General features: G+C 41.2%; 1 protein-coding gene across 2 annotated transcripts in view; it reads left to right on the forward strand.

The window, feature by feature from the left end:
* PCNT (pericentrin) overlaps nucleotides 1–16,463 on the forward strand; it is a 76,474-nt gene that overhangs the window by 3,653 nt on the left and 56,358 nt on the right. For both annotated transcript variants that reach the window (XR_014219341.1, XM_082221079.1), the window contains exons 4-11: nucleotides 256–314; nucleotides 943–1,117; nucleotides 3,380–3,504; nucleotides 5,834–5,945; nucleotides 7,359–7,623; nucleotides 10,025–10,112; nucleotides 13,259–13,475; nucleotides 15,068–15,291. Coding sequence is in view for 1 of the 2 variants with exons in the window: in XM_082221079.1 (XP_082077205.1) it covers nucleotides 256–314; nucleotides 943–1,117; nucleotides 3,380–3,504; nucleotides 5,834–5,945; nucleotides 7,359–7,623; nucleotides 10,025–10,112; nucleotides 13,259–13,475; nucleotides 15,068–15,291 (1,265 nt within the window). In the remaining variant the exon portion in view is untranslated. The remainder of the gene's footprint in view (nucleotides 1–255; nucleotides 315–942; nucleotides 1,118–3,379; nucleotides 3,505–5,833; nucleotides 5,946–7,358; nucleotides 7,624–10,024; nucleotides 10,113–13,258; nucleotides 13,476–15,067; nucleotides 15,292–16,463) is intronic.

The following is a 16,463-nucleotide window of genomic DNA, read 5'->3' on the forward strand; positions in this document are numbered from 1 at the left end:
AAAAGCTTTTTACAAAACAAAAAACCCTCTGCAAAGTATGTAAAGTCATTTTAATAAGCATGAATATGCAAAATGAGAATATTTGAAAAAGTGAGGGGGGGAGCCATTAAGAACAAAGGAAGATGCGGGGAAGGTTATATGAAGTGTGGAAGTTAAAGAGTAGATAATTTTTTTAATATATATTTTGAAATTGGTATTTATATTAGCTGACATGCCAAATATATTTATGCAGTGGCGACAAATTTGATGTTTCAGATAAAAAGAAGAAGGAAATAGCTCTGGAAATGGAGAAGACACACACCCAGCTCTTAGAGGTATTGTGTATAATTTATTGTGTTTAAATATTTTCTTTTTAAAGCTTCTGGATTTTTATATGATGAAAATTCTTTGATTTACATTACAGTTCCTCAGACTGGTGTGTGTGTGTGTGTGTGTGTGTGTGTGTGTATGTACACACACACACACACACACACACAAGTTCCCTTTCTTAAAATGTAGGAATTGTGTGTATATGCTATCTTGCATGGCTAAATATCCAAACATGCTAATACAAATGCACTAACAAACTATTGATCATGCATCTTTAAAATAAGATCATAAAAGTGAATGTAAAGGCTAATCTAATGGTGGCATCCAGTGTTCTTGCTGAATGTTGTATGAAAACAAGTGGCAGCTGCTAACGAGATCATGAGATAAAAGCAGAGATGTTAGTTTCTTTCTGAAAAAATAGTTGCTTGAACACACATGGACTATTGGGTAGGTCCTGTTCAGGAAACCCACTTCATTTTTGCAAAGGCTCAACAAGTAGCAGCTGGGACTGACAAGTAACTAAAGTTACAAGCATTTAAACTGGAAGAATGATTGTTCCTTTAATTTAAAAAGCTATGGATTTTTCAGGATACTGTGTGGCAATTTTAATTGTTAGACTTCATTTTCTTTCAGAATCTTAAAAGAGGATGTGCATCAAATACAGACCTCACTTTAAAAAACTTGCATGAAGAGTTATCTGTGAAATATCAGATTGAATTAAATGAGATGGAAAGAACCCTAAATGCAGAAACTGAAGAAGTAAAAAGAATGTTGAAGAGTCTTTCTCTTGAAAAAGAGCAGGTTGAAAGTAGGTATTATATCCTGAGAAGAGTCATTATCATTGCAATATACTTTTATGCGCAAGAAGCAGTATTTCATCTGCCTCTAGAAAAGGAGGTGCTTTCCCACTCTTGCCAATACAATGACAGCTGCATCAATTCTTGAGGTATGTTGCTATCAAAAATGAGAGGCAGGTAGGGGAAATATTAGCTGCTAGACGTCTGCGAAGCCAGACTGTGCACTTCAGTTCCTAATCAAGTCTTCTCCACCTTCCAAAAGTATGTGACTACCCTCTATCCTCCTTTGTATTTTATTTCATTTAGCACTTTTCCACCTCTAGACTTCTTAAAAGTATACAGTGGTACCCCGCAAAACGAATGCCTCGCAAGACGGGAAACCCGCAAGACGAAAGGGATTTCTGTTTTGGAGGCGCTTCGCAAGACGAATTTCCCTATGGGCTTGCTTCGCAAGACGAAAGCCCATAGGGAAATCTCCGGGGACCTGTTTTAAATTGCTGGCGGTCGGGAGCAAAGACTTTCGCCCACAGCCGGCCTTCAGAAGAGGTCCTGGACCTCTTCTGAAGGCCGGCGGGGGGCAAAAGTCTTTGCTCCCCCCCGCCTGCCTTCCCGGGACAGCGGAGACTTCTCCGCTGCCCCGGGCAATCTTAAAATGCTGGCGGGTGGGAGCGAAGCGTTCGCTGCCGACCCCCAGCATTTTAAAATCTCCCCGGGACAGCAGAGAAGTCTCCGCTGCCCCGGGCGATCTTAAAATGCTGGCGGGCGGGAGCGAAGCGTTCACTGCCGACCCCCAGCATTTTAAAATCTCCCCGGGACAGCGGAGGCTTCGCTCCCGCCAGTCAGCATTTTAAAATCGCCCCGGGACAGCAGGGGCTTTTAAAATGCTGGCGGTCGGCAGCAAAGCCCTCCTGTCCCCGGAGCTTGCGGGGCAGGAGGTGGGAAGAAGGGCTTTTCTTCCCACCGCCAGCCTTCAGCCTTCTGAAGGCTGGCAGTGGGAAGAAAAGCCCTTGTCCCCCCCCCCCCAGCCTTCAGAAGAGGTCGGGGGACAGACTGTCCCCGGACCTGGTCTGAAGGCGGTTTCCCTAGGAACGCATTAATTGATTTTCAATGCATTCCTATGGGAAACCGTGCTTCGCAAGACGAAAAAACTTGCGGAACGAATTAATTTCGTCTTGCGAGGCACCACTGTAGATTAGCAGTACTGACATCACTTCTGTCATCCAACTCTCACAATTTCTTTATTTAATGAAATTATACTTGGCTTTTTGAGGAAACCCTCCACAGAGCAGCTTACTTTATTTTAAAATACAAACCCATTTCATGAAACTTTTTCAAACATATAGGTGGAACCAATAAACAACAATAACTTAAAAATCACCAATATAAAAAATAACACAATCATATCTCAGTTAACTACTTTCATCCTAACACCCCATCAAAACCTTTTGAGAAAAAGCCTTTTAAAAAATAAGAGATCAGGGCCTGCCTAATTTCATCAGCTTCCGGGAGCAGGGACCGAGCAACGGGAGCTCACCCCGTCGCAGGGATTCGAACCTCCGACCTTCTGATTGGCAAGCCCTAGGCTCTGTGGTTTAACCCACAGCGCCACACCTGGGATAAGTTTCCTTAATGCAGAACAAAAGAAAGGAAGTCTGTAATTGTAGACTCTCCATAGCAGAATTCTACTCCTCTTTTGCTTCCCAGTTATTGGGAGACTAAGGCAGCAGTCTTATGCACCCATATCTGGGAGTTAGCCCTATTGAACATAGTTAGACTTACTTCTGAGTAAACAGGCGCACAAGGCTACTGGCTTGTTTAAGTTAATCAGGTCTGGGTCTGGTCAGTTCTTGGATGGGTGCCCATTTGTGAACCACACATGCAGGGTCTTGGGTTGCATGATGGAAGAAAGTTGGGATATAAATGTTAAAATTAAACTTGTAAGGATTGCATTGTAATATCACCTCTTTTAGACAAAGTACAGCATCTGACATCGCTTTTCACATTATAATACTTTTTTGTCAGAAAGATTGCTACAAAGATTGTGGAATTTATTAGAAAACTTAACAGAATTGTACGTATGAAGTAGAATTTAAATTCACTGCTGACCTTATATACCTCTTCAGACGTTTGGACTGTTGTGATGCCAGAAACTGGTTTGAAGCAGTCATCTCACTTGCAGGGCTGTATCTCAGGTGTAGAGTGCATTCTTTGTGTGCATTTTGACAGCTGATAAGAGAATAAATTTTATAACAGAACACAATGTTATTTTGTAGTGGAGCATGATATCCTGAAAAATCAGTATGATCTGGCCATGACAAAGCTGCAGGCTGAATATGAACAAAGGTTGGAAGATATGAAAGAGCAAAGCAAGAAACAAGAAGAAGAATTACAGCAGGAGGTAAATAAGCATATTTATGTTGATTCTTTGCAAGGCTCTTTATGTTTATCAAGATCTGCCTGAATATGAGAGTGAGATGGCAGAGTGGGAAACAGCAGATGAGGATCTCCACATAGGTGACTGGAGGACTGAAACAGGCAAATGAGGGTGTTGGGATGCTGGAAGAGAGGGGTGGAATTATGGATAGAGATAATAAGAAACATCTGGAGATGGAAATGATAGACGTAAGAGAGAAAGGATCTTCTGTACAAGTTGAACACAGAAGAAAGCACCATCAAGCTGCTGGCAATCTTTGGGGGGAAAATGGAAGAAATAGAAATGGAAAGACTTTTTCTTTGAATTAAAGATGGGAAAGCATAGCCAAGAGGAATATATAACATTGGTATAAAATCAAACAATAGTTAAATTACCTCCTAAAAACAAGTCAGGATCAAATTAAAATCTAATTAGATGGCTTTCCGCAGAATTAGGGTTGGGAACAGTAAATGTTCATCAGGTCCAGCTGTTTATGCTGTTCTTATATGGGCCTGTGAGAATGCTGGGAGGCCTCTTTCATACTAGTTCTTATATAAAAAGAGAAGGGGAGTCAGGCTGAGTCCTGACCAAAGGCCTGGCAGAACAATTCCGTCTTACAGGCCCTGCGGAAAGATGTCAAATCCCACAGGGCCCTGGTCTCTTGTGGCAGAGCGTTCCACCTGGCCGGGGCCAAGGCCAAAATTAATAAAGATGCAAGTAAATAGTTACGGACTATTACTCCAATAAGAGTTCTTGGAATTTCTTGAACAGAAAGTTGTTATACTGGACTGGAGAAAGACTTTTTTTGGCCTTTAGCAATAATAACAATCAAATAGCCCTTTTGGGACTTTTTGTGTGGAAAGAAGAATGTCTTGAGGTGTCTGGGATTGAAGATTGGAAAAACGCCAAGCGGATCGAGGACATTATCCTGGAATACATCTAGATACTAACTATTGTGGAATGAATGTTTTGAATAATCTTTATATACATAATTGGCAGATGGAGAACTGGAAGTCCTTATTTCTCTCATCTCTCTTTTTATTATGATTTCTAGTTTTTGTCTTCTTCTGTAAACTCTACTATACTTATGTTTTGTTCTGTTTTTTGATGTCCTGTACTCTGAGTTAATGAGGATACACAAAGGAAGGTGTGTGAGATGCAGAGAAGGGAAGATCTCCCAGAGTGGGAGGCTGATAAGAGGGCATTGCATTTTCCTTTCTTCCTCCCACTGTTTCTTTTTGTGTTCTTTCTTTCTTTCTTTCTTTCTTTCTTTCTTTCTTTCTTGTATGTACATTTGCTTTCTCGTTTTTACTACAGTGGTGCCCCGCAAGACGAATGCCTCGCAAGACGGAAAACTCGCTAGACGAAAGAGTTTTCCGTTTTGGAGGTGCTTCGCAAAACGAATTTCCTATGGGCTTGCTTTGCAAGACGACAATGTCTTGCGAGTTCCTGCTGGTTTTTTCCCCTTCCCCCCCTTTTTCTAAGCCGCTAAGCCGCTTATCAGCTGATCCGATAAGCTGATAAGCCGCTAATAGCGCTGATAGCACTAATCCTCTAATCCGTCAATGGGCTTGGTTCGCAAGACGAAAAAACCGCTAGACGAAGAGAATCACGGAACAGATTCTTTTCGTCTTGCGAGGCACCACTGTATTTTTATTTGGGTTAGTTTGGCTTTTATTGTATTGTATGTTGAAAAGTTTCAATAATAAAATAGAGAAGTAACTCACTGGTGCACCTGAACCCTATTGAAAGCAGGAGTGACGTCCCCATGCATCAGCTGATGCACAAGGAGTTTAATTCTGCTTGGTTCAGGTGTACAAACTAGTTCCTCACAATGAACTAGTTGGCACACTGAAGCCCTGAAGAAAAATGGAACTTTCTGCACATCGCCTGATAATGTCATAATGACATCAGCTGACTGATAAGTGAGTGGTCCTGTCCATCTGCCAGGGGTGCGGTGGGGGCCAAAAACGTTCCCCATCCCATTCAAAATCTACCAGTCAGTTGCAAAAGATGTAGAGTTAAAATGAAAGAACAGGCGGCCTCTGAGCACATTCTAAGCCTAAGAATGTGTTTTATTATCAGAATTGAACAAAGCAAAGAGTCCTTTCACGCAGATACGCACTACTGGTTAGCTTCCTTAAATTTCAACAACCTACGGTAATTTATAAAGTGGTTTTATTTTTGCTGCTGTTAAGAAATTCGGAGCCAGAAATTGGCCAAAAATTCCGTCACTCCTGGTCTAGAATATTTTGAAAACCATTTTTATAAAATTAAAATTTGTAGGTGTACTAACTTATTGTACCTCTTGTAGATAGAAAAGCTAATGGCTATGCAAGAAAAACTAAAGGCAGAGTCAGAAGAAGAAATCAAACACCTTTGGTCTCAACTGGATAGTGCTCGGGCAAGTCGCCAAGAATTAAGTGGTACGTTTGTGGATTTGACATAGAATCATTGTAACCTGTAACTTGCTTTCTGTTCATTTTTAAATTCTAGGGTCTGATTCTCTATCATTCAGTGAAGCATTTTATTTTATGCTATTAAAGTTAAGGTAAAGGTACCCCTGCCCGTACGGGCCAGTCTTGACAGACTCTAGGGTTGTGCGCTCATCTCACTCTAGAGGCTGGGAGCCAGCGCTGTCCGCAGACACTTCCGGGTCACGTGGCCAGTGTGACGAAGCTGCTCTGGCGAACTGGCACCAGAGCAGCACACGGAAACGCTGTTTACCTTCCCGCTATAAAGCGGTACCTATTTATCTACTTGCACTTAAGGGTGCTTTCGAACTGCTAGGTGGGCAGGAGCTGGGACCGAACGACGGGAGCTCATCCCGCCGCGGGGATTCGAACCACCGACCATGCGATCGGCAAGTCCTAGGCGCTGCGGTTTTACCCACAGTGCCACCCGCGTCCCCTTTATGCTATTAAGTAATGCCATATAAAGGAACAATATTTTATATTCTTCTTAATGACTAATTAGCTGAGGAACTGTTAACGCATGTTTGTGAAACTCTCAGTTTTAATTTCAGGATTTTAGGTTACTTTCTCAGATTTGAGGATTGACATAATTTACATTTTATCCTGTTCAAAAATAATATTAAGTTTCTAAAAATATTTTTATTATTTCAGGTATACACAAAATATAACATACAGGCTAAATTTATGGCACAAATAATCTTGATGCCATTCATTATGAATCTTAACAATTAATTTGAAACATTAACTCAGTGATTTGTATTTATATAGTAGCTCTTGAATTATTATTATTATTTCCTCCTTTTTCCACTTGAGGTATGCTGTTTAATGAATATAACATAATGATATATTGAGTAGTTAACATTCATAAATGAGCTGTAAAATTTGTTATACTCATCTTCAGACTTGGCAATGTTTATATTTACCTTCTTCATTTTATTATGCATTTAACCTGGCCAATATTAATAGATCCCAAGCTTTTTTGGGTTTTTATGCAAATCTTGGAAAATGTAAATATAGGTGGAGTTGTTAGATATCCAGTGTTTTCACAGACAATAAGCTTTCCTATCTTTCCCCTGCACCCCCTGATGTGTTCTGGAGGGTCCCCGAAACGTACATGACCAGACTGAGGGACGGCAAGGGGAAGGAGATCAAGTCCCATTACACAAGCAACCTCAGAACTTGTAATAAGTTCTATTCAAGTTAATAAAGTGCTTCTTAACATCCAAGGCACTTAAGGTCAAATGTTAAGCTTAGTCTTCTTAATAGCATTGTCCTGTGTGTGTGTGTGTTGAACTTCTTGAGAAGCTTGTTTTATTTTAATATACTGTATTAAAATAAGAGAGTATTATCTTGGTCTTTCACCAGAGTTGAAAGAACAGCTGCTTGCTCGCACTTCACACATGGAAGAAATGGAATACCTGAAGAAGGATTTTCAACTTAAATGGGATAAAAAGAAAAGTGAACATGAAAATGAACTGGAACAATTAAGACTTTATTTTGAACAGAAATTAAAGTCTGTGGAAGAAAACTACAGAGAAGAATTAACAATGCTGCATCAGAGGCTGCGGGAAATGAAAGATTATTCCCTATTAGAGGTGGAGAACAGCCAAGATCTACATGTGGAATTTGGGTAATGCTAATAATTTAGTAACTTGATCTGTAGCATCAGATTCTTGGAATGTGTAATGAAAACTACAGTGGTACCTTGGTTTATGAACTTAATCCGTTCTGGAAGTCTGTTCTTAAACCAAAGCATTCTTAAACCAAGGCATGCTTTCCCATAACAAATAGAACACACTCAACAGGAAGCAGAATATGTTCTGCTTGCAATGCAGACTTCACAAACCAAGACACCTACTTCTGGGTTTGCAGCGTTCTTAATCCAAGTTGTTCATAAACTAAACTGTTCTTAAACCAAGGTACTGTTGTATTTGTAGTTGTAGTTTCCTCTGGCAGGCAGGACAGGTGGTCATGTTGGAGAACTCCTAAAGCCCTTGCCTTGACTTGTGCTCCTGGCTAGGGGAGAACCTTTTTTACTACCACACTTTGATACTCATAGGAGCATCTAGCAGCTGTAGGATGCACTAGATTTCTGTTTGTCACAGCTAGGATTGGGTTAGCTTGATTGTCATGTATCCATTTTTTTAAAAAAAGAGTTAATGTTGTTTTGAAGAGTCCCCTTTTTGAAGAGACCCTGTCCCTGACCAGCCTTTCAAGGAAGTGTTGTGCAATTGCTTGACCTCATGTTTTGTCTCTGGAAAAGCTATTATTTGTTACCAATGCTTCTATTTATTACCAGGCAGACATTAGTTACCTAAGTTGGTTTTCACAAGCTCAGTCTTGCATTCTGTGAGTGGCTTGTAAAATATTGGTTAGTTCAAACCACTCGGAGAATGGGAATCCTTTGCTAATCCTGATTTAGATTATTTTTTTCAAGAGGCAAGCTGACAGTGTCTTTCATATACTGTTTTTGTTTGTATTGATTCTAGTGAATGCTTATGATCTGTCTGCAGCTGCTTCAAGTTGAGGGTGGCTTAGGAAACATGGTTGATGTTTCTTACTGGGAACATGGTGGAGTGCAGTCAGTGTAAGATTACACCGTGTCCTCCAGCCTCTCAGCTGATGCCGCCAGGGAGTTCAGTTGATAGGCGGGTTCAGTGGGTGGGTGTGGTTTAAGGAAAATTCACTACCTCATGTTATACTTTCAGTGGAAATTTTAGGTACCCTAAATGCTTACAAACTAAAGAGAGAGCCTGTTGATAAAAGCTGATAATAGCTTTTGTGGGATTTGTATATTTAATTGGAATTTAAGATTTATTTAAGGTAAAATCCTGAATGACTCCAGAGTCCCAAACAGCTGTTTCTTCCCACACCAAAGCAGCTGCAGCTAGTGAGAACATGGAAAGCAGCTAAAACAGTTATTTTACTGTTTTCATGGGCAATGCAAAGGAACATGGTGCTGTGAATTTCTGTGGATTAGCCATGCACCATTCAGTACCTCTGTGAAGGCTGGAGCCTTCAGTTTGTGGACCTGTCTGTGCCTGGCCCTTCCCTGTCTGGGGAACATTTGGGAAGGCCTGAGCTGCGTTATCCAGGCTGTAGCATCATGGCAGGCCTGGCTGCTGAACAGTGGAAAATGCTTCTCCTGTAGCAAAATCTCTGCTAAGATGGCTTTCACCTACGTGAGCTCCAGATCCTAATTGCAACCAATTAGAAAAGATCTGAGAGAGAGAGAGAGAGAGAGATGCACACCACAAGTCTTAATGATGTGGTGGTGGGGAACCCTGAGGTTTATAACTAGTGTGATAGAGTTAAGTGAAGTGTGAACTGGCTTACATATGGATACAGGAATCTTAATCTCATGATTGTGGTAACTGAAAAAAGTGAATCCGTGGTTGTAGAAATGAATACTACTTCATGCTAACATTTTCTTACATGATTACATTACCATGGTTGCTTCTGTGTGACTTTAAATCACCCCCAAATTTACAGTTGAGTACATAGAATGATGGAGTTGGGTGATCTAGTCCAACTGTTTGCTGCTGCAGGAAATCCACTGGTGTTGTATTCCCCATAGGCGGCCATCCAGCCTCTCTTTTAAAACATCTAATGTGGGAGAGTTAATCACTTTCTGAGGCATTCTGTTCCACCACAGCTTATACCATTAGGGTCTTCCAAATATTTCAGTGAAATCCTATTTCTTGTAATGTGAACCCTTTATTTTGGGTCCAACTCTGGAGCAGTTAAAAACAAATGTACTCCAGCATCTTATATGATAGTCATTTGAATATATGAAGAAGGCTACCATATTGCCTAATAATCTATAAATCTCTTCTTCATACTAAACATACCCATTGATAAAGATACTGAAAACTGCTTTATTACTTTATTAAAGTTATTGCTTTATTAAATTATAATATAGTAAAGCATATATGTATTGCTATAATAAAGTAATGCTATAATAAAACATTACTTTATTAAAGTTATTAAGACCTTGTTACTTACTCTTTTGAAATTTCCCCCCATAGCAGTTCATCTGCCATATTTTCAGAAGAGATGACTGAAAAGGAGAGACATGATCTATTTGAGCAGCTAACTCAGCAACTGGAACGCCACAAGGTAAATTACTAGATAGTAATAAAAAGGCATATTTGGCTTGCCAGACAAAATGACCCACCCCCCAACTCCATGTTCTGTTCTGGGGATTGTTGCTGAGGGCCACCAAAAAAGGCCTTAAGGGCAGCATTCAGCCCTTGGGATGTACATTGAGCCATCCTGCTGTAGTGGATAGTCTAGAGCAGAGCTTTCCAAACTCTACATGTTGGTGACGCACTTTTTAGACATGCATCTTTTTGTGACACAGTAATTCAGTTTTGCTAGCAAACCAGAGGTTAAGCTAACTCCTTTCCAGACTTGGGAGGAGTGTGGGGAACATTCGCACAACACACCTACACCCTGCAGCTGACACACTAACGTGTTGCGACACACAGTTTGGAAAGCTCTGGTCTAGAGGTCTAGAGTAAGTGTCACGACCCCTAAGTTCAGCAGTCGCTACAGTGAGCTAAGGTTCCAGATTGGGTTCCGCCTCCAAGCCTGACGCTGGTGTTGAAGGACAACTGATCCTGCCGCTGCCAGAAGGAGACAACTGAACCAGTTGCCACCACACCAAAGCCTGTAGAACCAAGCCAGAATCGTCATGAGTGCCTTCCCATGTGCTTAGGGAAGCAACTGCCTCCCCCCACCCCACCCCATCTCACCAGTCTAGGCTATGGAATGCAGAAAGGTCTGTCTTCAGGCCAGAGGGTGAAACCTTTTAAGATTATAGACAGAGGCTTTGAGATTGCATTTGAGACTGCTGAATCACACTGTTGACTCACGTTAAGCTTGTCTACTAAGACCCCTAGATCCTTTTCACACATGCTGCTAGTAAGGCAGTTGTCCCCATCTTATATTCGTGCAGCTGGCTCTTCCTTCCTAAGTGCAGAACCTTACATTTTTCCCTATTGAAATTCATCTTGTTAGTTTGGGCTCAGTTCTCCAATCTGTTAAGGTCATTTGGAATCCCAATTCTGTCTTCTGCAGCATTAGCTGCTCCTACCAGTTTGGTGTCATCTGCAAATTTGATGAGCATCCCCTCAATTCCTTCATCCAAGTCATTTATAAAAACATTGAGCAACAGTGTGCCTAGGACAGAACCCCACTTTTGTCCAGGATGATGAAGCACCATTAAGGAGCACTCTTTGGGTTCAGTCAGTCATCCAGCTACAAATCCACTAACAGTTATCTCAGTCAACCCACATTTTACCAGCTTCTTCACAAGAATATCATAGGGGACTTTGCCAGAAGCTTCACTGAAATCAAGATACACTATGTCCACAGCATCCCCCCAACCCACCAAGTTTTTAACTCCATCAAAAAGAGAAATGAGATTTGTCTGACATGACTGGGGTTTTGGGAAACCCATGCTGGGTCTTAGTAATCACCACATCCTTTCCTAAGTGCCCACAGACCAACTGTTGCATTATCTGTTCTAGGACCTTTCCTGGTATCGATGTCAAGCTCACTGGTCAGTAGTTACCTGGGTCTTCTCTCTCTCCCCCCCCCCCTTTTGAAGATGGGGATAACATTTGCCTGCCTCCAGTCTGCAGGGACTTCACCTGTTCTCCAAGAATTCTCAAAGATTAGAGGCTCTGAGATTACATCCACAAGCTCCCTTGGGCCCTGCAGATTTGAACTCATCAGGCCCTGCAGATTTGAGTTCATTTAATGTGGCTAGGTGTTCCCTTACCACCTCTTTTCCTATCTTGGGCTGCAGCTCTCTCCTTGCATTATTTATTCTGTTATCACCAGGTTGGGCACTGCTTTCCTTTGGGTGAAGACAGAGGCAAAGTAGGTGTCTAACAGTTCCTCCCTGTTGTTGAGGATCAGGTGGAGTCTCCTTCTTTGGAGGTCTTTAAGCAGAGGCTTGACAACCATATGTCAGGAGTGCTCTGATGGTGTTTCCTGCTTGGCAGGGGGTTGGACTCGATGGCCCTTGTGGTCTCTTCCAACTCTATGATTCTATGATTCTAGGTACAAGATAGATGATTCCCTTGTAGCTTCCTTTACCTTCAGGAAAATGAAATTGTCTATGAGGCAGCTGAGGAATTTGTTGGACCTTACATTGTTGGCAGAGTTTTTGTTCCAATAGCTATTGGGTAGTTGAAGTCTCCCATAACTACTGTATCTCTCCTTTTGGAATGTTTGACTATCTACTCTAGGAAGGCATCATCCAAGTCTTTAGTCTGGCTTGGAAGTCTATAGCCAGGGCTGGCCCTCCCATGATGTAAGGTGAGGCGTTCCATTCATCCTAATGGACCAGTCTCCATAGCATAGTAGTGTTGCTGTTGCAGTCCACCTTGGGTAAGGCTGCAACCCAGTAGTGGATATCAGTGCACATGAAGACCAGTGCTACTTATGGCCTATGATCAATTCTAATTCTGTTTATTAATACATTAGCATTCAGTTTTCCATCCTGATTGTGGCTGTACTAGCAACTAAGGCAGAGCTACTTGTTGCATTTTATTGCTGATGACCCCCAAAGGGCTGTAAACAATTAGCGCCGTGTAAACTGCTTGTTTTAGTTGTTGGCACCTGTCTGTCTGCTGCATTTGTTTGTTTTTGTTTAGTCGTGTCCAACTCTTTGTGACCCCATGGACCAGAGCACGCCAGGCACTCCTGTCTTCCACTGCCACCCGCAGTTTGGTCAGACTCATGTTTGTAGCTTCAAGAACACTGTCCAACCATCTCATCCTCTGTCGTCCCCTTCTCCTTGGGCCCTCCATCTTTCCCAACATCAGGGTCTTTTCCAGGGAGTCTTCTCTTCTCATGAGGTGGCCAAAGTACTGGAGCCTCAGCTTCACGATCTGCCTGCTGCATTAGCAGCACCAAAGTAACCTCCTTGGGGCACAAGCCTGGGCAGCCTGTATGGAGGTTCTAGGCTGACTAGACGACAAGTTCCCTCTCTTGGCCTCACTGATGTGGGACAAAGGAAAGCAGAGCAAGATGTTTGGCACCAGCTTGGCTGCAGGAGTTGCTGGAAGGAGGAGTACAAGGCGCCATCCAACTGTCTTAGGGGCTCCACTTTGGATTTGTGCAGGATTTACTTCTTAGCCTTTTCTTCTTGTGAAGTATAGTTTAGTAAAACAAGTGTTTTGCATGGAAAATTTAAAATGGATATGTTTCATAAATCTTACCAGTGTTTTTCTTCTGCATGTTGGCTTCAGGAAGAACTCTCTTGTTTACGGTTGCATTTGGATGATAAACACAAAAGTGAGGTAGAGTTACTAAGGTCTTCGCTCACACTTCAGTATGAAGAGAACCTAAAGAAAATGAAGATGGATCTTTCAGATAGATTCACTTCTGAAATGGAGCAGCTGAAAAGAAAACATAGTTTAAGTCTTGAACAGCTCCGTGCCAAAATGTCAGAAGAGCACCTCAGAGGTAAGCAGTTGCAGGGCATAAGAATAACATGTGAAATTTTAATTTCCAAAATTACATTTATATGGAAAATGCTAGCTCTGTGTTCTAAACCAGTGAAATACATTGCTTTACTACAGTGCTCAGGCTATCACTTTCTAAGAATGGCTTTAGTTGATTTACCCTGTGAAACTAATATAAGGCACTCCTAGCCACAGAGGCCACCTATGCGTCAATTGATAAGGATGGTTCAAGGAGTTCCCCCGACCTGCTCCTTCAGGGGGAATGCAGTCACCACGCCTGTCTCCTGGATCTGAGAACCATTTGCCCACAAAGGCGCTGCCTCTCCAGGATTCATACTCAACTTATTAGCCTTCATCAGTCCACCACTGCATGCAGGCACCTGTCCAGGTCTTTCACCATCTCTCCTGAATCAGATGTAACAGAGAAATAGAGCTGGGTATCATCAGCATACTGATTACACCTTGACACTAAGATGTCAAAGAGATAAACAACCACCTGACATTCAGAAGACATCTTAAGGCAGCCCTGTTTAGGGAAGTTTTTAATGTGTGACATCTTAGTGTATTTTTGGTCTTTGTGGAAGCCGCCCAGAGTGGCTGGGGAAACCCAGCCAGATGGGCGGGATACAAATAATAAATTATTATTAGTATTGACCTCAAACTCCTAGTGGCTGCTCCCAAAGGCTTCATATAGCTGGGGACAAAATATAGACCTGTGCAGAGGTTTAAAATAACTTTTGTTAAAAAACCAGAAGCTTTTTTTTGGTAGGCATTGTAGACCAGGAATTGCCAAAAGAGCAGAAGAAGTTATTCATGTATTCTACAACGGCAGCTAGGATTCTACTAGTTCAAAAATGGAAAGATGACAAGATACCAACAAAAGAAGAATGGCAAGTCAAACTTACGGAATACGCAGAAATGGCAGAACTCACAGGAGGACTTGGAGACAATGACAATGAAGACTTTAAAAAAGACGGAACTGTTCATGTTGTATCTACAGAAATATTGTAAAGAAATGGACTCACTAGCAGGGTTTAAGTAAACACAACTAAGAAAACAAGTGTAAAGGTTAAGAAACAACAATATGGAAATTAATCAAGTGTAGGATGTAACTTGAAAGAAAATTTGGTATAAAAATGATAAGAATATAAGAGCATTTAGCTAAAAGATCAGAAAAATAAGACAAAAATTAAGCAGAAGTAGCAAATATTTAAAGAAGTGGAAGTTGAAGGAAGTCATGGCGTGGGGGGAGTTTCGTTTTCTTTTTTCTCTTTTATATGGTAAATGTGTTGAATATTAAATTGTAAAATCTAATAAAATTTTATTTTTAAAAAGCTAATAAAAAAATAGAGACCTGTGTGATCCCATAGCATAACTGCCATGGGCCAGAGGATCAGCCTCCCAGTACTGGGGACACAACCCTGCAAACAGGAATGGAACCCCTGTAACAGCAGTGTTAATAATCTTCTAATAGTGTTAATATTCTAATCTAAACTAAGATTATAGCAATGAAACACTAAATATGTCTTGTTCAGTATTTTGTTACAATTATGAAAACTGATGAAAAATATTTTAAACTTTGATTATTTTCAGAAATTGCTAAACTTGGTCTACAAAGTGCTCAAGATGCTGCGCGTCAAGTAGAAATGGAAGTGGCTGAGCGATGCTTGGCACTAGAAAATGAGTACAAAGCTAAACTTTGTGTTCTTCAGGTTGAGACCCAAAAAGAAGACATAGAAGAATTGAGGAGAGAAAATACAAAATTAAAAGAAATTAGTGTGTGTCAAGAAATGCATTGGAAGGAGGAGCTGGAGCAGGTAAAATATGGAGGGATGTTGATATATTGTGTTTCTGAGAAATAATTAAGACTTTTGATTAATAATACATATGTGTATCAACAATTTTTCAAAAATAAATTTTGTTCTACATTATATTTTCAAACATAAATTGTTCACTTGGAAACCTCTTAAGATATTGTAACTAAATTTGGCACAGTAGTTCCTGAGATCAAGTAACAGGGTTTTGTTTTTTGTTTTGTTATGTTTGAATACTGTTGGATGGCATGTTGAATCAAGCTGGCAGACTGAACCTTTCAGAATTGCATTTATTGTCAGTGAGGGCTGCTGTTAGCTTCTTTGAATTCCCAAACACCAGGAGTTCCTTGCTAGTTACAGTGGTACCTCTGGTTATGAACTTAATTTGTTCCGGAGGTCCCTTCTTAACCTGAAGCTGTTCTTAACCTGAGATACCACTTTACCTAATGGTGCCACTGTTCTCATCCTGGGAGCAAAGTTCTTAACCCGAGGTACTACTTCTGGGTTAGTGGAGTCTGTAACCCAAAGTGTTTGTAACCCAAGGTGTTTGTAACCCGAGGTACCACTGTATTAAGAAACATTTACAGCCCTTACAGTGGTGCCTCGCAAGACGAAAAGAATCCGTTCCGTGAGTCTCTTCGTCTTGCGGTTTTTTCGTCTTGCGAAGCAAGCCAATTAGCGGTTTAGCAGATCAGCTGTTAAGCGGCTTAGCGGATCAGCTGTTAAGCGGCTTAGGGGATCAGCTGATAAGCGGCTTAGCGGATCAGCTGATAAGCGGCTTAGCAGCTTAGGATCAGTTGATAAGCAGCTTAGCGGCTTGGGAAAAGGGGGGGGGGAGGAAAAAAACCCCGCAGGAACTCACAAGACATTTTCGTCTTGCGAAGCAAGCCCATAGGAAATTCGTTTTGCGAAGCACCTCCAAAACGGAAAACCCTTTCGTCTAGCGGGTTTTCCGTCTTGCGAGGCATTCGTCTTGCGGGGCACCACTGTATTTCAAAGTAAATATGCATAGAAAATTCCTCTTTAATTTATGGGTCTTAATTCTGAGTAAATGTACACCGGATTGCAGCATAAAATCATTGACTAATTCTGTTAAAATATAGAGAGTCTGGTTTGTGTAGATAATAATAATAATAATAATAATAATAATAATAATAATAATAATAATAATAATA

The sequence above is a fragment of the Podarcis vaucheri genome (genome assembly GCF_965113315.1).
Source record: "Podarcis vaucheri genome assembly, chromosome: 1".
NCBI classification, from domain to species: domain Eukaryota; kingdom Metazoa; phylum Chordata; class Lepidosauria; order Squamata; family Lacertidae; genus Podarcis; species Podarcis vaucheri.